Source organism: Ostrinia furnacalis, unplaced genomic scaffold (assembly GCF_004193835.3).
Source record: "Ostrinia furnacalis isolate ACB-3 unplaced genomic scaffold, ASM419383v2 OfSCF0319, whole genome shotgun sequence".
Taxonomy (NCBI): domain Eukaryota; kingdom Metazoa; phylum Arthropoda; class Insecta; order Lepidoptera; family Crambidae; genus Ostrinia; species Ostrinia furnacalis.
In genome coordinates, this window is record NW_021130558.1 from 444,168 (window position 1) to 464,858 (window position 20,691).

The 20,691-nt window shown below is 34.4% G+C and overlaps 2 protein-coding genes across 7 annotated transcripts; one reads left to right on the plus strand and one right to left on the minus strand.

The window, feature by feature from the left end:
* The first annotated feature begins 913 nt into the window (after positions 1 to 913).
* On the plus strand, positions 914 to 15,455 carry AGPAT2 (1-acylglycerol-3-phosphate O-acyltransferase 2). Of its 6 annotated transcripts, none has more exons than XM_028313665.1 (9): positions 963 to 980; positions 1,236 to 1,281; positions 6,411 to 6,532; positions 6,864 to 6,952; positions 8,360 to 8,493; positions 10,250 to 10,428; positions 12,985 to 13,150; positions 13,428 to 13,592; positions 14,410 to 14,682. In XM_028313665.1, the coding sequence occupies exons 3-8, from the start codon at positions 6,434 to 6,436 to the stop codon at positions 13,589 to 13,591; spliced, it is 831 nt and encodes a 276-aa protein (XP_028169466.1). In that variant the 5' UTR covers positions 963 to 980; positions 1,236 to 1,281; positions 6,411 to 6,433; the 3' UTR covers position 13,592; positions 14,410 to 14,682. The 6 variants fall into 6 exon arrangements, with proteins under 6 accessions (XP_028169474.1, XP_028169466.1, XP_028169448.1 ...); XM_028313647.1 differs by lacking the exon at positions 963 to 980 and adding an exon at positions 1,010 to 1,054 and having other exon boundaries at positions 14,395 to 14,759; XM_028313640.1 differs by lacking the exon at positions 963 to 980 and adding an exon at positions 1,010 to 1,054.
* LOC114359344 (1-acyl-sn-glycerol-3-phosphate acyltransferase alpha-like) lies at positions 15,414 to 20,226 on the minus strand. Its single transcript, XM_028313691.1, has 5 exons — positions 19,757 to 20,226; positions 19,357 to 19,490; positions 18,229 to 18,410; positions 17,828 to 17,996; positions 15,414 to 17,733 (listed from the first exon to the last, which is right to left on the minus strand). Exons 1-5 carry the CDS (start codon positions 19,945 to 19,947, stop codon positions 17,561 to 17,563), a joined length of 849 nt encoding a protein of 282 aa, XP_028169492.1. The 5' UTR covers positions 19,948 to 20,226; the 3' UTR covers positions 15,414 to 17,560.
* Between the last annotated feature and the right edge of the window lie 465 nt (positions 20,227 to 20,691).

A 20,691-nucleotide genomic window follows, 5' to 3' on the forward strand; every position in this document is an offset into this window, starting at 1 on the left:
AAAGGCCGACCAAGTACGAGTTTTAGTATTTGTTTTTATACTTAGCGGCAATAGAAATAGGAATATGAGAATATCATCTGTGAAAAGTGAAAATTTGAACTGTCTAGCTATCACGGTTCATGCGATACAGCTTGGTTGGTGACAAAAAGCGAAGTCTTATTGGACTCCCGTTTTACCCATTGGGTACGGAACCCTAAAAAAGGTATAAGTTTACTTCAGTTTGCTTATTTTGACGATCAAACATCCTACTTACGCTCTGAGAGACACGTGCTTGGTCGATTTCCAAATTATGTAATACGACCGGGAATCGAACATGGGGCTGAGTTCAAGGTGATTCGGTGTCAATTATGTCATCGGATCGTCGATTATCGTCTTGTTTTATACACGGACGTCCTTGGCTATAGGACGATATAACATGACGTTATCTTTGCTACACCAAGCATATTAAAGGAGGTACAGCTACAGGTTACACCTCATGATCATTTATGGGAGAACGATTTGGGGCCCTACATAAAGATTTCTTATTGAATTTCTTCAAAGTAAATTAATGATGTTACTATTTATTTCAACTGCACTTCAGAAATGTATCGTGCGAGCGGTACTTACTCAAACAATACTACATAAGTAGGTACAAGCTTTGCTTAGTATTGGGACTTTAGAGGCGTATTGTAAAATATCCAAGGATGGTATTTATTTATTATTTATTTAATACTTGAACTACCTATGACCTAACCGGTCCGTCTTAGGTAGCTAAATAAGTTAGTTGTTCTTTTATTAACTGTAAAATAGTCAAATTGGAATGTGTCAGTCAGCCAGCCCTAGCCCTATTGTGTGTCTCAAAGCGGCCCATTCACACGCGTGGGCGCGCCTCAGACCTACTAACTGACATAACGTAGGTACCATGTTGCCAACGTCAAATAGTACTATCGGATGAAGCTATCGCGAGGCACTCGGTCATCATCATACGGCCCAAGCGCGCGGTGAGTAGTTACTTAGTGATGTACTACGACATTTCGACTCCAGTGTAATGCTGGCTTTCGGACAACAGTGGCGTGTCTGTGCGCATAATCCAAATAAAAATAAAAACTCGATTAAGTATTTTTATGAAAGAAAAATGCAATTACCAAGTTATTAATTTTAATCGTTTAGGAGTGTGAGTGCCAAAACATTGGTGTTTAGGTGGTCGTAAGTTTAATACTTAATCTCAATAAGGGAACAAAAGTATATTGTTATAGGATCGTACGACTAGAGCGAACTGCTCTTTTGAACTGCGCTTAACAGGTCAGTACCTAAAGCTTAATTCAATTTAAAGCACATTTATTAATAAACAGTTTAATATTTTTATTTTATTAAGTAACTACCTACTTACTTCACTATTATATTAACATGTGTTACTTTTTTACTATGTACTTATTAGGTAGGCAGTGAATTATGGGTTAAGCTTAAGTTGGCAAAATTTTAACATCACCTGATCTGACTGAACAATCTTTTATGTTTGCAAATTGCATGTTGTTTTCTGTCGTAAAACATACTTTACATTTGTTTGAAGACAGACCGTGTGTAAATTAATTCATCCCGATAAGATGCGACCTTACTGAAGGATTTCCTTCTCAAGAACACGAAGTTATGGAAAGAACGTGAAAATAGCCAAAACCGTATAATAAACCGGATTTTTTATGGACAGCATTTTACCAGAGAAGTATAATAAAAGGAACGAAACATTACTTTCCTTCTTTACTTTTATCGGGAAAAAAGTGGACAATTAGTTTTGCGAGATTCTTTCTTATATTAATTACCTTACCTACTACTTATTTACTTCTATTTTGGATTTTATTAATGTGAAAAAATAAATTGAATTGGAAAATAAGGGCATAGTAGGCGTGTTATATTATTTGCCTACAAAACAAAATGCTTGGTCATTTCATAGGTTTCTAAACTGCATAGAAACAAAATGTTTTATTAATCATTGGATTAAAAGCCTTAAAACCTTATCTAAAAAGTAATTTATAATAAACATTCCTGGGGAACTATAATCAGTTTAACACGTTTGTACTCAGTGCAAATTGTTGTGTAATTTGATAGTGTCCAATCTCTAGCGCATGGGTTTGCCCGGCCCGGGTTCGATTCTCGCTCCAGTGGGGTGGGGTCACTATTGAAGGTAGGATAAACTACCGAAATACATTATCTCGTCTTGTAAAATGGGATGGGGATGTTGTTCTAGTTTTTGTCTGGTTACTACTTTTACTTACATTAGGTAGGTACTATCGCTATAACATCTTGTAAGCTATCTTTCAATAAAATCAATATTCACAAAGGTACTTCGTACCACTTCGTACTTAGTTACGTGCGCAAGTAATATTTTGCAACAGTTTATTTTTGGGTGCGCCATATTATGTAGATTAAAAAAAGATATTGAAGATTATCTACTTATTATTTATGTACTAACATGTTCATGTCCTCATAACAGTAGTTTAATGCCTACTTTGCTATGTTGCAACCGGATTAAAGATTAAAAACAGTCCTGTTAGCGTTACTAACTAACTGAATGATTATTATAATTGATAGTGATTGTTATTTATGTATTTCATATTTTTCCAACTTCAGGCGTGATTTACTAGGTAACTTTTAATTCATTATTTATTTAACACATAACTTTACATTCAAGAACTGTTTTAACTAGACGTTATAAATTGATTATTTTAATGTTTGCTTCACATAACACAAACGCAGAAGGAACAACCTGAAAAACTGAAATTTTACTAAGGGTAATGAGAGATGAACGAAAGTTACGAAAACGAAAATTTAGGCCTCTAGTAGGTATTGTAGAGCTGTAACAAAATAAATGACAGAAAGATCTAATTTGTTATGAAATCTAACTGGTTCCTAATAAAGTAATAATAGCACATTCTCCAAAGAACACACCCACTACTTAGTGAAAGTTTTGATGTAATACAATTTGAACTTTCTTCTTGCATTATACTTAAACATTGAATTTAGTATAAAAATCATCACTAGCTTTTAATCCTAACAATTTTGAGTTTTTACGCAAGATTATAATGCACCTACACAGACAACTTTGCTTTGCTGAGTTACTACTTGCTAAAAGCTGAAAGTAGGTACTATTACGAAGTTTTATAATCCCTTCACTTCAAAATTAAGTCTAGACATAGATATCGATATTGGTTCAGCGAAACACAAAATGAGAGGCAGTATTATTTTATATCAGTGCTTACTTATGCAATTAATTGCATTGTAGTTTTTATATTTTATGTAGGTAAGTAGGTAGATACTAAGTAGCTTAGTTTAGTTTGTTACGTTGTTGTTGTAAGTAGATCTAAAAACACTGCAATATTCATACCAACTCTACAATGCAATTTACTGCATTTTCTTTATTTTAAATGCCACAATATATTTATATTTTTAAAAGATAAAATACTTAATAAATATCCACGTTCAGTCATGAAGCCGGGGTCATGTTTGTTTTTTTCCGTACACCCTCATGACCGCTAGATGTACGCGCGTTATCTTTCTGATAGTGAACCCGCGGTCCACGGTCAGTAGGTAATAGAATCACGTGCATGGAAAGTGGGAGATGGTTGACTTTGACACTATTACTTATAAAATATCTATAATCACGGAACAACACATTGCGCTAGTGTGATTTTATTATCAATCTGCCAATAAACACTAATAGGTCCGCTTCCAATCCAATTAAAACTCTAGGGAAAATTATGCATAAGATAAGTAGCTAGCTATCTTACATTTTTATATTGAGTCCTGTATAATGCCCGAGCTTATCTACTTTATTATTAATATTTTCCACTAAGTTAATTAGCTCTTATTTAATAAGTAAGTACTAATACTTCGCTACTTAGGTAGTAATCTGGTAACCCTATCTTTCCTTTCCTTTCTTACTCTACTTAAGTAGAGGTAGGTCGCAGCAGATACCTATCATTTTGGTCAAATCTGCCACTAGTCACATCACTAGTGAGTGGCTATGCTAGTCGGGTGATAAGTTCTAGATTACCTAGAAGATAGAGTTCCATAAAGTTATGTTAGTCGTTCCAACTTGTAAAGTAGGTACGAGGGTGCCTATGACACCATGTTATTGCGTGTATGTGTAGATCCCACGATAAAGTTGTATTTGTTAATAATGTCATATCTTGATTTGTTTATTTACCTACAATTTTCTAGGTTAGGTATACTTATTTCCGCTCATGAACATGATTATTTCATTCACGGATGTTTCAAAGGATTACCTACCTGCTAGGTATTAGTGAAATGATTAATTAAAGACGATAATCAAGGTAGGTGATTGCGTAACACACAATCACTAATACCTACTTGTCTTTAGGGGCCATCCATAAAGTACGTCACACGAATTTCATGATTTTTTTACCCCCCCTCCGTCCTTGTCATAGGTGGTCACATTTCTGAGACCCCCCCTCCCTAGTGTGACGTCACATGTTTTGCAATTTCACATCGAAAAATTATTAAATTAACAGCAGTTCCGAAATTAGTTTTATTTCCATTTAAATTAAGTTCATTTTTTTATGAAATCAACATTATATCAAATATTTAAAACAATTGAAATGTGATGTCACGAAACTTAGGACCCCTCCCACCCCTTGTCACACNATTTCCATTTAAATTAAGTTCATTTTTTTATGAAATCAACATTATATCAAATATTTAAAACAATTGAAATGTGATGTCACGAAACTTAGGACCCCTCCCACCCCTTGTCACACCATGTCACACTTTGTCAACCCCCTCCCCCCCTCTTTACGTGTGACGTACTTTATGGATGACCCCTTATTGGCATGTAAATATGCATGAAATATTAAAGTCATTAAAATAATTTATAGCTAAGTTAAACAGCCATTGTTGTGCAAGCAATAATTATAGAAGATAATGTATAAAAACGTCTTTCAGTGACATCTGCCTGCTAAGTGCTAAGTAATTGACACGTCTTAAAAACAAAAACACAGGTGGAAAGCGAGAAAACTTGAAAAACTTATAGCTTCTCACTGATGCTCAATTGGATATTTATTTCCCCTTTTGTTTAATGTGTTAATTAATTTTGATTTAGGTAGGTACGATTAATTACCAATAGTTTATATAAACATTTATAAACAGCCCTTTAAGTTAAAACGAGAAGATCAAATCCCATGTCCTATTTATGTACTAATAATATCGACTAATTAGATAAATTATTCATATCAATGCGCAAACAAGGACGATTCACGTCACAGGGTGTCGTTAGACCAAAGACCATTTATCTCGATTCCCTTATTTCATCTCTATAAGATATGGAATGACCTGAAAGATAAGGAATAACTTTATAGCTGCAATGCAAAGGATTATAAAACCTTTGGGGTTTTCCGCATTTTCCTCAATTTTCCTCGTAGTTTTTTAAGCAAAGTAATTCTAAGTAATCCGTTCTGTGGTCACGCGTTTTCTACTTCTACTTACAGGAGATTCAGGTCTAAGTACTTTGCAACCAAATAAGAACTTATCTCTCAGATACCATCTCTCAAACAGTTTTACAGTCATAGATAGATAAGTAGAGATGGTAGAGTCATCGGTAATAAGCCCCCTTTACGTCAGGTAAGTAACTATCGTTACTTTATCAGGGACCGGTGATAGGTCAATGGAAATAGATACAAAGGTCAGTTACCTATGTCAATTAAAATTCATGCTTTTTATGCAACTATAGGTATGTTATTAGGTACTGAGAGAACAAAAGGCGGAAAAAATGCATGTAAGGTACAAGTACCTACATGTTTTTAGATCTTACACGATAATCTGTGACACAACATGGAGTTGGTACGTGACCACTACTTAGATAACGAATGACATACTTACTATAGCATGACAAATAGTGCATATGAATAGGTATACCATAATTTTTCATAACCCACAAATAGATAATGGCCAAGTCATCAACACTCACATCTACTAATCGCCTGCCTACATGTCGATATCATTTTATCTAAATTATTTCATAATACAGGTGATGTTAATCGTAATAATCGAATGTAAATAAGTACCTAGCTGAAATCAGCTGAAATCACAATGTAATTCAGTTAGTGGAAATCTCTCGAACGTAGTTAAGTACACGAGTAGGTAGGTACTTACTAAAAAAGCTTTTCCTGTAAGCTACAGTTTGCTATAAGTAGGGCTATACTTTTAGATTGTTATTTGAAGATAGAGTTAGTACAGAATAGAGTTTAATACCTTAAAATAACTGAGTTGTTATTGAGGAATGGAGGAATCGAAAGAGATCTAGTCACGAGAAAAGAACTTAGCTCTTTTGGAGTCTAAATAATGACTAATTAGGTAGGTACTTACTTAGTATCTTTTCGTGTTATATTGCAATTATTATAAGTGAATGTATTTTGTTTCAGGAACGTATGTAGGAAACACAAAAATGACGGCACTTAACGCAGTCAACGTCGTGCTTGGGTGCATTATGGCACTCCTCATCATATTGTTTACCATCAGCTCTATTGCCAGATATTATATCAAGGTAAGTAAGATAACCTTCATAATAGTGATATATTTAAATAACATTTAATAAGTATATTTTAAAATAAACCACTTTTTAACAGTGTTTTGGTTTTCATAAAATCATCTTTGCTTTTTTGTTCCTTTAAAAGTACTTACCTATCACTTTCAGTCAACTATAAAATGTTACTAAGCCCTTTATGCTGAAAAGTATTGTTATTGCAATATTTTTTCTTCAAATTAGATTATGAGATTAATTGGATTTAAGGCTTCAAACAAAATGAGTCTCTGAGTTTTATTAAGTCTTTAAGTAGGGCTTCTGAAAGTCTGAGAGAGTGTTTCTTTTTTTTCAGTTTACATTATTTATTGTTTTATCGTTGATATTCGCTTCGGCACCGCTACCTTTAATGTTGCTTAAGCGGTTTGACCCGAGGAATGCATTGTAAGTATTTTTATTTACTTACTTATTTAATTAATTATTACGAATCGAATTATACCATTTTTTTTAAATATGAGCGCTCTATTTATCACGAATTAATTTTTAACGTCCATGCAACGTTGTATTATGGGTCTTTGCATTGTTTATTATTTATTATACTTTTTGTCCTCGCTTACAGTTCTAACTGCAATCCTGGCTTGACTACTTACCTAGAGTACTTAAAAAAGTAACTGATAACACACAAAGTATTAGCTTACAGTTTAATAGCAGTAACGTTTAACACCTTTACAGCTCTTATTTGCTTTCCTAATTGAATGATTTTTGATCGTATTATTGTTATTTTGTGTTTTTTTTAATATAAAAATATTTAATAAGTAGGTAAGTAAGTACATACTTATTATGTAATCAATCTTAACTTATAAATAGCTACAGAGAGAGATTGACGTTTAGGTATTTTATAAGTTAGGATAAAAGGCCTTTGTTTACTTTCATGCATAACCAAAAAGCCAAAAATAAAATTATTTGCATGCGTTAAGCAGGAATGAATTTTAATTATTTATTAATGTTATTTATTAGACGTACTTTCGACCCTTTTGTCTCTAAGTTGAGTGCGGCTGCGCCCAAAATGTGGGTAATTAATTTGTTTTGTACTCTAAACAACCTTGGGACGATAATCCGAATCCGGAGTAGGTGATTAATAAGAAAGTATATTTTTATTGATTATATTACTCAGTTATGATAATCACACATCCTGTGATTTAGTAGATACTTACCTACACGATTACTCATACACACCTACTTATTAGATCGATAAAATTTTTACCGATAAAAGATACCTTGCAATTTTTAGCTTGTCATCAAGTCAAGGTAGAGTCGACGTAGTTGTCAACAAATGATTTAATATTACTCATATGGACTTTGCAATACAATACCTACCCGGTATATTTCCTAGTATAGTCCATCGTATCTATTTATGAACTTTGAACTACATCTAATGTTATTTAAATATAAGCCAGGCGATGTTTACTTAATACCTAATACGTATTCAATTCAATGTCATGTTTTTAAAATTTGTAGCATTGGTAAGTTTAAAAACTAAATTCTTAAATACTTGCAAAAAAATCGATTGCCTCAGGGAGTGGGAATCGAACCCACGATCTTTCTTATGGAGATATTAGGGGTAAATTGTGGCAATCGATTTTTTCAAGTTAGATTTTTATAAGAATCAACATTTGACATTATTTTGTTTATTGAGCGTAGGTTCTTTCGGTGTTTAGGTAGGTAATCCCTGCTTGTGCTTCTTCAAAGCATGTTGCGAATTCTTAAGTTTTAACTATTATGACTCAATGACTTGTGTGCTAAGTGTTTCCCGCTAACAACTTTACCGAAATTCATTGATAATGTTGGCAGAATACCAGCGGCACTTTTGCGGCTCACAGCGAGGTCCCTCGGCATTCGGTGGACTGTTCGAGGGCTGGAGAACGTGGACAACTCGCGAGGAGCCGTCATTCTTCTCAACCATCAAAGTGGACTTGATCTCTATGGTATGTAAGTCTTTTTACTTATCCGTTCTAATACAAGCCGGGGGTAATCCCTTGAGGGGAACACCACATCATGCCACCATTTATGTACATTTACCTAATATGCTTCGCAAATAAAGATTTTCGTATTTGTATTTGTTTTAAAAATACGGCGGATGTTGTAAAATCCAAGGTCAACATAGGGTGTGCAAAAAAAAAATTAGAACACCTTTTAGCACGTAATTGTTACTTATGTACCTACTTAGTGACATAAGTAAGTATACCTACAACCAAACAGCGACACAAGAAAAAAGTATCGAGTTAAAAGGCTTGCGATGAATAGGAAAATGGTTAAGAGGAAATCTTTGTCGCGTGCTCAGTGGGGTTATTGTCTATGAGTAATAACAAAATAGTCCAGAGATGATGATACAAATTGTTTGTGTTTGTTCGAAATCGCCAGCATTCAATGTGTCGGCTTCATAATAGCATAATGACGTGACGATGGCCATTGAGTTGAGATCACCACTAAGCAAACGCAATAAAACATTTGAGGAGTTTCCTGTTAGTACGGTTTCTATTGTGCAAATAATACGCAACCGAGGCACTACAAAGTGGTGATTGTCACCGGGGAACTGATTGATGAACGTCTTTGAAGGGTCCTATCTTGTCAATGAATCTTTTATGACGTATGATGGGGAATGAATCGAATTTGATTTTATGATCCAAGGATATACTTAGCGACCTTTGACTTTGCGCCCAAATGGACGGGTGGTCAAGTGGATTTTGTCCTTTAGATTAATGATGTGTTTTTCAAACTCAAAATAAAGTTCATATTATTATGCTTATAGGTAATCATTGTGTATCATTTTGCTACTTTATTATCGTCATTCGCTCGCCTTATATGCTCTGTTATCTGAGGTAGAGTCGGTGCAGCATGTTTTCCTCTTCCTGGTATTTCAGTCACACTTAAGTAATTCTACTTTTTCAGTAATTACTGTTCTTATTATTTTTTACACTAATTTTGTTTTGGCATCTGGTAAGTGCAGCATGGATGGACTGGACAAGGCAAAACAATAGGTACTTACCTACTTACGCAAGCTGTAGGTCGAATAGTAAAAAATTAAGATTAGTGTCTGTCCATCGATACTCATAATAAAAATAATGGTTTAAAACTTCTCGACTACTTACAAGTTATGGTTATTAGCGTGTAGCCCTTGACTCGTACCTACTTATCAGATTTATTAATGTTTACAAGGATCTAGCACGTTGTGTTGATTGATGTTCAAGGAAAAATAGAGGTATGGCAGTTTTTTAAGAGACTTAACTAATAGGTGCTTCTACCTACTTAATAGTCCTAAACGGGTTCGATGGCTACAGCAGGTTAGATATGAATCTAATATTGATTGGCAAAATGATGATGGGTTGCAATATCAATCCACATACTTAATTAATGCTTCTGAAATTTCAATCCAAAAGCTCTACATCAGTTTATTATTTTGTAAAGCAAGAAACGTGGTTTTTGTTCTATTCTGTGCTACTTTCAGTTCTTGTACAATACTATTTTCTTCATTGATTTTTAATATCAGCAGTTCAGTGACTGTAACGGACTGGTAGGTTGGTCGACAGGCATCAGGCAGTATTGTAGAGACTAACCCTGCATAAAAGTGAGAACATTTAGGAACTATTGCTGTCATTAAGCAAGTAACAAAATAGTTTCATGCACATAATGTTGTTGCACTTCATTAATATCGTGCTAAAGGGACAACCTCAACCTTTTCAGTGCTGGCAGTGCTATGGCCGTTGATGGCAAGGTGCACAGTGGTGGCCAAGCGCTCGCTGCAGTACTTGGTGCCTTTTGGAACAGCTGCCTGGATGTGGGGCACAGTGTTCATAGACCGGGGCGCGAAGTCCGCGAGAGACGCCCTCAACAAGCAAGCGGAGGCGATACAGACGCACAAGGTTGGCCTTATTATCACTAGGAGCATCATTTGATTAGGATGCGCGTGCATGTGAATTAATTCCTTATGTAGATCAGGGTTTTCAAACTTCCAATTCATTCGTCCTATCCCACTTCTATTGAATTTTTGGACGACTGCGAATGTTTAAATTTCAGTCTTTGTACTAAATCGGTTAAGTAGTGTAAAATGTGCACAGTGCACACACTTGTTTTTTTTAATTATGATTTTGATTGCTAATGTGATGGGTAGTCTAAGCTAAGGGCTTGTATTTGTCAGAATTTTAGACCATCACGTCACTATTATTATTTGACGTGATTAATGTAAACAACGATCACTGGCGAACTCTGGGGGGTCGTGTATTCTAGTTTGAGAAACATAGGCTTAGATTATATAGACTAACTAATTAATACCTAAGTGCGCGTGACTCATTGGCCTGGCATGGCAGAATGTTATGTTTAGCATAATTTAAACTTTGACAAGGAGGTGTCTTGTTTTCGTTAGTCGTGTCGTGAAATACACGCGTTCACTTTCATTCGGGTGCCGTTGAAAGTCCGCTCACGATTTATTGTGCTTGGGTTGAGTAATAATGCGTTTGGCAATTCGATATTTTTTAACATCCTCTGACCTTTGAGGACCTTATCTATGTTAACGTTCTAGGTTAACGAATTTCTTCGTCAGTATAAACCTTGAATGTGCTTAAATGACACAGCTCAATGAGATAGACTGAAAAAAATCTTGAAATTCCTAAAATAATGTTTACTCATTTATTTTAAATCTACTGGATCGGTAAGTTTAAGCTAAACTTTAGCCGAAGCTTATGTTATCGACTACCGAGCCGCTAAACCAACGCAATCGGTAGGTATGATGAGTGACGTGGTGAATCGCTTTGAACCCAGAAAATGGGTTCAATTCTAATAAATTGGCTCATGATCACGATCAAAAAAGATATTTGGTCGTTATTTTCAAACTGACACATAAGTCATTTGATTCATTCATTGTTAAAAGAAAGCAAAAATTAAAAGATCACCCACGAATACTAATCTTCAAAGATTGATAGTAATCAATCTTTGAATAGATAAGCCAAAAGATATCTGCAAATTAGTAAATTTGCAGATATCTTTTGGCTTATCTATCGATAGTAAATCCGATTAAAAATAATATAATAATAATAAAATATAATAATAAAATCGTTTATTGCAAGAAAAACAATTACATTTTTCATATTAATCTTGGACTCCACACTAGGCAAGCCTGTCTCGTGGAGGCCAGGAGATAACTTTACGGGCCATTNAATAAAGAGTTGTCTGACGCTAAGCAGGTTACATTCTCGGTAAAGAAGATCTGTTGGAAATAGGCGGTTTTTAAATAGCATCACCTTTAGAACTGAGCGCTGAGATCTTTCTAGTTGTAGTAGTGTAGAAGTTGCTGTACCACCCCAAGCTGTGATGCAGTACGTAATAAAAACGTATTAAGTACCTGCCCGTAATTTATGCCACTAATTTCAACATAATTAGTAGGCACATCACCTTTGACCGCTCATTGAATTACTTAAACAATGGCTGTTCCACCTATTTTCATACATTTCAACATTTGAAATCTGCTGTCTTCGTACCTTGCCCTGTCCTATTAGCATAACACAAAAACTCACAAAAAGTATTTAAAACACATTTTTACGTAAATACTTTTAACTAATCATTATAAATCATAGCCTAGGTCAGTGACACAGCTCATGTACAAGAACCCGCAGTTTATTTGTTAGTGATAATTAAGTAAGTAGGTAGGTAACTAATATTTTTTGGCAATTTGCCGCCACTTCTTTATCTTTTTTACCACCTACAAATACGTTTCTAACGTCATATTTAATACCTAGCTACTAATTAATGTTCAAATATTTTACCTTACTGACGTGTAAACATTTACCCCCTTACTAATAAAAAGTTACACAGTTGTTGAACACTATTTTAAAATGACTTTTCCATACTAAACGTCACTTTAAAACACTGTTCAACGAGCGTGTAAGTTTTATTAGTAAGGGGGTTAATTTCCACATAGGTACCTACCTACCTACCTATTGGTTTTTCCGAATTGGCGTTAGTAATATAAACAAAGCACTGGCAATTTTGTGTCATGATGTCATTAAACTGCATGGAATGCACTGGTTATTATTATGATTGATTAGGAACTCAAAACTTTTTAAAGCCTACTGACAATAGTGTGAGTTTGTCATGCTGCTCCTTAATGTACCTACCGCCCGACGACTTATTGTCTTGATGTTATTGGAACGTGGTTACTAAGCGCCTTATTGAAATTGATTATCAACACTTCACGAGTGAGTAGTCATAGGTAATACTAGTTTTTGTCTAGCAATGGTAATACTAGTAATGGTCTAGTCATCTAGTGCAGTACCCTAGAAAATCTTAGAAATAGAACATCTTCATAATAGGTACTAATCTAATCGCACCCTCCACCCCGAGAGACTGCTCTACAGAGCAAAAACGACAAAAAGCGCCTTTATTTATTTGCAAGAAAATAACATTTTCCTTTTTTTTTCTTTCAGCGCAAACTGCTGCTATTCCCTGAAGGCACCCGGCACTGCGGAGATCGGTTGCTCCCATTCAGGAAAGGCGCATTCCACGTGGCGCTTGCTGCGAACGCGCCCATCCAGCCCGTCGTGGTCTCCAAGTACCACTTCTTGGACTCGAAGAGACGCCGTTTTGGTTCAGGTAATTTTTCGACAACAAACGTAATAATAACAGATTCCTGTCAACTAATTTAGAAAAAGCGAGCATGCATTGGCGTTTGTGTATTAGAGCTGCTGCAGCTGCAGGATTTCAATTGGAAAGGTTTCCATGGGAAACTAGTTTTAAACGGAGAAATCGCAATTGAACAACTCATAAAGTATGATCATTGTTAGAGTCAACTGCCCAATTCAATGGTGAATCGCAATGTTTCTGTACGCCAATATAAAAGTATTCACAAATGATTTTACTCATTCCCCAGGCGAAATCATAATAACGATAATGCCGTTGATCGAGACTGAGGGTGTGGACAAGGACGACATCAGCGCACTGGTGGACAAGACGCAGATGGACATGCAAGAGATGTTCTCCAATACCTCCGCTGAGACGCTCGCGCGCCGCACCAAATTCGCTGAGGCTGAATGAGGTATTCTTAAACTTTTGATCATTTATACTAATCTATACTCTATACTAATATTATAAATGCGAAAGTAACTCTGTCCGTCTGTCTCCTTTTTACGCTTAAACCACTAAACCGATTTTGATGAAATTTGGCATAGAGATAGTTTGAGTTCCGGGAAAGGATAGTTTTTATCCCGGTATTTGGAAACAGGGACGCGCGCGATAAAGTTTTTCTGTGACAGACAAAATTCCACGCGGGCGAAGCCGCGGGCGGAAAGCTAGTCACTCATAACATTCACGTCTAATTAATGCGTTTTCGAAGAACTATTTTTGCGTGTTTTTGTGTCTAATGATTTTCGTGATAAGTTTAGGCGGCTTCGCCTACAGCTAGTTCAGACTAACACACGACGTTCAGAGAAACAACGTAGATTTACCTATTGTTGGAAAAAAGTAAGGCTGGGTTGCACCATTTCACTTTAACTTTGATAAACGTCAAAAATCTGTCAAACTCCATACAAAAAACACCGGTTATCTTTAAAGTTACGGTCAAAGTTAGGTGGTGCAACTCAGCCTAAGACAATCTTCATAGTGTTAAAGCCAGAAAGCGATGCTGGTCAAAAATACTGTCATTTAAAAGTAAACTGGCAATTTGTGTTGTTATTTTCATAGATTACATGAAGCGTTCACTTTTTTTTATAATTCGTACAAGACAGCATTTAAAATAATGAGAGATGGTAACAAATATTGTTTTGCTTCTCGATCAATAAATTCTAATATTCTTATGTTCTATAATATTTTCATATTTTGTACAAAAATAATTTAAGTAGATTTATTATTTTCAGGTAAATCTAAACCGAATCCGTAAAGAGCTGTGATAGTCATACATAGAAAAGTTTATTGTTGGTGGTCAAATACTTTATTATTGTACAAGTTTTGTAAATATTATACAAAAATGAAATTGTATTAAAAATACACAAAAGGTTGTTTTTCTTAAATAAAAAACATTAACCCTGTGTGTTGTTTTTTTATTAAAAGACTGCACATATGAAAATATGGAAAAATAGTTCACATTTCATTGTTCTTGTCTCAAATAACATACACAAGTAAAAAATTTAGGACTAAAAATCACATAAGATACATTTTTGGTGATTAAATACAGGGGGTTCATTAAAAATACTATGACGTGTTTTAATAATTATCAAAAATTACAGGTATTTTAAAACGGATTTTTCATTTGAGATCACGAAATGTAAATGTATGTCTTTGTTAAAATATTCCTTTGTCTGTGTATGTATGCAGTGTGTATTACCATTTTAATTTTCATCAAGGTTTTGAATGCTTGTTAAGAAGTTAAGTTCCTAATTTATGCAATGTACTGTAGTATTACTGTATTTTCCAGATTAACTATTCGATTAAAGGGAGTGTGGTGAATTAAGTACGACGTTGTGTAAAAATTACCTATAAGTATTAGGCTGAGTAACATTTTTTTAGTCGTGATCTCGAATAAAAATCCTACTGTCTACGAGCGATTTAAAAACAATGCAAATACAAACGTGTAGGTTTTTGTGCATTAGTTATATTTTACGATGAAGCACTCAGGTTTTCGTTACTGTTTAGGTAATGTAAGTTCATATTACTGTAAGGGCAGTATAAAAATAAAAGCTACCTTATTTCAAGCCCTATTTATTACTTTTCTTGAGTTTGGCGTATGTTGCGATGCAGAAAAGACATTGCGATTGTTTTCGGTATGTTCATGAAACATTACATTTTTCTACGATAATTTATTCCTCTTATTATACTATCTCAAAGTCTGCCATTAAAATAATGCTTTTCTGTTATAATCGTCATTGATAATTAAATTTCATCCACATCGCAGCTTACGCTTAGCCTTATATTAGAAAAAACCAAAGAAAAATGACGAGGTCGGCGGGAATGGTATTCTTTACGGCCGTCCCCCACACGGCGCAGTACACAGCAAAATACACGTACCTATATTATCTTTATTCTTGTGCAATTTCTGAGTGTGTTCATCTTATAAGAAAATGGTGTTAGGAGAGAATGTTCCTGGTAGTTAACTAAAAAAAAGCTTGCACCATCAACCCAAATGACTTTCCTCCAACTGATCTTGAACTTTGACTCAGAGACAGAATTCAAAATTCAGAGGACAAAACATAATAAGAAATTGTAGGTTGACGCGCTTATAAAACTGTAAAAAGGAACACTGTAATACATATTACAAAACTGAATACTGTATAAATAGATATCAATATTCGTTCTAATTCGAGTGGTTGATAAAAAAGAAATGCCTTAATCCTGGTGCATCACCATTGATACAAACACTTTCTGTATCGAGTATATTTGATAACTTAAGTTAGTTTAATAGTAAGCTAACTTAAGTTATCAAATAAGCATAATATTAAGCATTTTCACCATATATTGGGGTGTTCTTTTTTAATATCGTCCGGATTTCATCATGCACCGATAGGTACTTGTATGAAATGGACACTTACGGGTGTCACGCAATCCCGCGTCCGTGATGGAATTAGCACGATATTAAAAACACTGTACTACTTACATGCGCAAGTGAAAATATTAAAGACAATTATTTAAAAATAATACTGTTCTATGTAATAAACACCATGTAGTTAGGTACTAACATAAAATCACTATACATATAGGAACATATAGACACGGCATAAAGAATCACATTGGGATTGTTGATTTTTGTCACAGGAAAGTAGGAATTTTATATGTTCCGTCAGCTTCAAAGTAAGTACCTATGCTTAGTTATTGCTACAATGGAAGCAGAGAATTTTATTTTGCCCTCACTGGGAAATTGGGAATTATATCTGGGATCTCTGGATCGGAAATAGGTGGTGCGCGTGAATGATGTGTTTTCAAAATCCAATCCGAATCTCTGGTTTATACAGTACTTATATGTTAATTGATAGATATTATGTATCTTTGAAACTGACTACACAAAATAAACAATTTAAATCACTGCAGTTTATGTATGTATTCTGGTACCGCACTTCATCTTTGGGTCCAATAATGTGACGCTTAATTAATAAAAATTTAAATGGCACATTTTTAATTCGAGAATGAATTAGCGTTTTGACTTGTGTTATTATAAAAATAACCCTAGAAATATTAATCAAGAATTTGCTTTCAAATTACAACTATCAACTATAAAAATATAATGACTAAAATTAAAGCAGCTAAAAATAGCGGGCATGCAAGTGTAGAGTAACTTAACAAACACTAAATTAATAATTATAAAAAATCATAGTACAGAGTGCCTATGTTAAGTTTATTGCTCAGTCGTATAAAGCGGCTATTTAATAGCTAAATAATAATTATCACAAAAGCTGATAATGACTGGTACGTAAGTCACAATACTCATAAAATATGACTATAAACTAAATCTAGAAATCAATGTTTGGTTGATAAATGAATGTGTTACAAAGTAAAAACCAGATTCTTCTTGCAAGTCCTTAATTAATATGTAAGGGACAAAATTTAATTAAGATTCTGTGATCGTTTTCAGTAACTTATGCAATTGGAAGTGTAGCCTATGATTAACAACTCACTTCTGTATTCAGGGTAGAAACTGGTTTTGTAACACGGTTACGCTATACACATTAGCTGCAACAATTGTTATTATACATCGTTTACTACAATTGGATATAAGAAATGTAAACAAAAGAAAGCCGGAAAACTATTGTCTCAGTTGTTTACTTGATAAATCAGTATCAGTTTCTACTAATACGTTTGTGTATTCAGTTTAATTGGCCTCGTTGTACACACTTTCTCTAAAATAACATGACAAAACAATCAAATTAATAAATGACAATAAGAATGATTCCTTTCTAAATAAAACTATAATGACTATGGCTATAATGTTTTGCGTCTGGCATTATTATTCAATAATAATGTAGACATGTATTGTTGTTTAATTACTTATGTTTGGATATCTCACCCATACCTGAGTGATCAATCTGTGGTGGCTAGTGGGTAGTTAGGTGGCAATGCGCTGAGTACTTCCTTTGATAGTTCTTTGTAAACTGCGTCCATCATATTGCGAACACGTATAATGAGCTCAGGAACGTCTTCCATTGTCAGACCCTTAGTGGACACAGGTTCCAGACACTGTATAACAACGTGGCCTGCAAAGCAAAAACATACAAGCATTAGGAGATTCATCATCAGATCATTTTACAAAGATTATGTAGTAAAATATGTATGTAGGGGATAATTTACCTTTATTGAAAATGTTTTTGTTCCTATTAATAAAATAATATGGAGAGAATACGACAGGTATTATCGGCACTTGTGCGGCAACTGCTATGTTGAACGCACCCTTTTTGAAAGGTAATAGTTTGGTGAAGTCTTTGTTTCTAGTGCCCTCTGGAAATAGCCATATCTTTGTCTGAAAAATAAATAAAAAACTTCTTGGGACATTGAAGTACACAAAACATTTAATTAGATATTAATTGGGCATGATTCACTTTAGGTAGCGCAAGTCGCGCTCTTGTAATTACACAATTGCTTTACTAGTTCACTGGGTAGTCATGCATGCCAGTAGGTACTTTACATCACATCATAGACTAATTTATGTCGGACCTTATTCTGAAGAAATAATGTTCAGCTGTTCTAGTTACCTTATTTTTAATCATGACTTCTGAAGTAATTTTTAGTTGTTTATAGGCATCTTTTGAGTTATTTCTGTCAATAAATACAACCCCTGCTAGGTATGCGGCAAGGCCAAACGGCCACACATAAAATATTTCTTTCCGTGCTATAGCTGCAACTTTATCAGCTACATGCCATATGTTGAACATTCCTGGAATATATTTAAACATAATCACTTTAAATTGATAACCTTATTGCATATTACACAATTTACTGAACTATACTCGGGTAAATGATTTATTTATTCCTTGATAATAACACTGACCTATGATAAAGGATGTTGCATGTACATATTTAATTTAATAATACAGTGTATGTACACACAATAAAGTACTAACTGGTACTAACACCCATATTCATAACATTACTATGAGGTCTCACAGTGAGCGTGGATGCAATGCTGTGCGTTTGATTTGCTGCTTCGCTTAAGCAAGCATTGTTTGTAAATACGGGTGTATTTATTATTGGTTTTTGGGCCTTTACTTGCGCCAACTCGACCAGGTTTGATCTATTGTGGCAGCCCTTGTCTTTAGAGTTCACTGCTTAGTCCCGTTGAGTCTATAAATTTCTAGATTCTTTGGAGCGTGATATCTGCTATCTCATCCGGGTGCATGATGTGTCGCCCGAGATGGATACTTCTTTTGCTCATAAGGGTGTAAGTGTTTAAGTAATGTAAATTAGGAAAATTCTTTGTCTCTAGTCTTAGGACACTTATATTGGGTATGGTCCACAGAGGCTTGGAATGGTACATTACTCAAACTATTCATTTAAGGTAGGTAGGCAGGTCTCAAGAATACCAATTCATCACACTCAAATAATGTTTTCTGTGGAATTCAAACCCTCTATCACAGTATAACAACCAGCCCACTAGTAGTCATATACTCCCTTATCAGTTTAGGACTATGTATACCTGGGGTAGGGTAAGTTTATTGTTTTCCAAAATGAGTGTTTGAAACAAGTACAGTTCATAGTAGTAATTAACTCATAATAAATACTATCACAGAGATAACAATATGCCCCTTTCAGGCAGGTAATTGGTCTTATTTGGTACTGAAGATAATTCTATCTAAATACGAATAGATCTGAATAGTTCTCACCTAATATATCAATTGATGATTGGTGATTAGATACCACAACAGCTCCTCGGTCTTCAGCAAGAACTCTGCCATTCCTTAGATGCCATTTAACTTCAATTATTTTGGTAACATGCTTCACTATTTGAGATCCAAATCTATGAACAAAATTATCATGAAATATGACTGTGTGCTTGTAATTTTAATTTGTCTGAAATGACAAAGTGTTTTTGATTATTTAAACATTTATGTACTTAATTGAAAATGATATGATAAATGCTTCTATAAATCATTTTATAGAAGTGATTGTGTGTAGAGCTTTTAGTAATTAAGAGAAGTATGGCTGAAATTAATCAATACAGAATACAGGTTAATAAATTAAGGTAAGTCTACATTTTTAATATTAAGCTTGTATGATACTTACAGGGAATTTTTTACATTTTTCGGATTGAATACAAAGAACGGCAGCAAAACTACAGCAGTAACCGAAGTCCAAATATAAAAAATGAGAAATTTTGATTTAAATTTCACGAAATTTGGTGTTTCGGAAAAGAGCTGCTTGAAAATGTACGTCACTAATGTAATAATGAGAATATATATTATTTTATCCCACATTTTGTGACTGTATTTAAACTGAATTTAACATTAAATTAACACATTTATTACACAAACACTTGTTGCTAAAGACTGAAAAAACTCCAGGTATTACATACACACGAAATGATTAGGATAGGCAAAAAGTAAGTATGATTTATCAAGAAATATAATCACTGAAAAACTATAAACAATATCAGTTTTAAAATAGAATTTTCAGTTTAAACTTCAGTGTTTAATTTTGCATTCCGGATTGATTTGTTGTCGATTTGATTGACTGACAGACGAACGAAGGGGGTGCGGGGAGGTGGAGCACGGGGAGGGGGTACCACAAAGCCAAAGCGGCGTACACGTTCCATTTTACGCATGCATTTAAGGGCTATACAAAACTTCTTGAGAATAAATAAAATAAAACAAAATTAAGTACTTCTACCCAATTCATTTCAGCAAGCAACTGAGTTTGATTAAAATCATCATTAAATATGTACAAGTTGAGCCAAAATAATTTTACATTAAATAATAAGCTACCATATAACGTCTCCATTATTAGCCTCGATGAGTTGGATGGAATGGAGTTTCTTTGATCTTAAGTGGTTCCTTCATGTCTCCAGGATTTCTATGGAAGGGTTTTACTTATCATGTAGTATTGTAGTAGAAAATGATGAATGAATGAAGTAGCTATGCTACTTCACATAATTTTAATTAGTAGTTGGTGTGTAAGAAGCAGTGGCGGCGTAGCATGGGTTGGTACCCGGGGCGGTGACA

Excerpts from the sequence above, each read along its gene's own strand:
- AGPAT2 (XM_028313647.1), top strand. The coding sequence starts at position 1,028 with ATGCTGGCTTTCGGACAACAGTGGCGT. Across the intron at positions 1,282-6,410 it reads TTTTGAACTGCGCTTAACAG|GAACGTATGTAGGAAACACA; the intron begins GTCAGTACCTAA and ends ATTTTGTTTCAG. Across the intron at positions 13,151-13,427 it reads GAGACGCCGTTTTGGTTCAG|GCGAAATCATAATAACGATA; the intron begins GTAATTTTTCGA and ends CTCATTCCCCAG.
- LOC114359344 (XM_028313691.1), bottom strand. The coding sequence starts at position 19,947 with ATGTGGGATAAAATAATATATATTCTCATTATTACATTAGTGACGTAC. Across the intron at positions 18,411-19,356 it reads ATCATCAATTGATATATTAG|GAATGTTCAACATATGGCAT; the intron begins GTGAGAACTATT and ends AATATATTCCAG. Across the intron at positions 17,997-18,228 it reads AAGTCATGATTAAAAATAAG|ACAAAGATATGGCTATTTCC; the intron begins GTAACTAGAACA and ends TTTATTTTTCAG.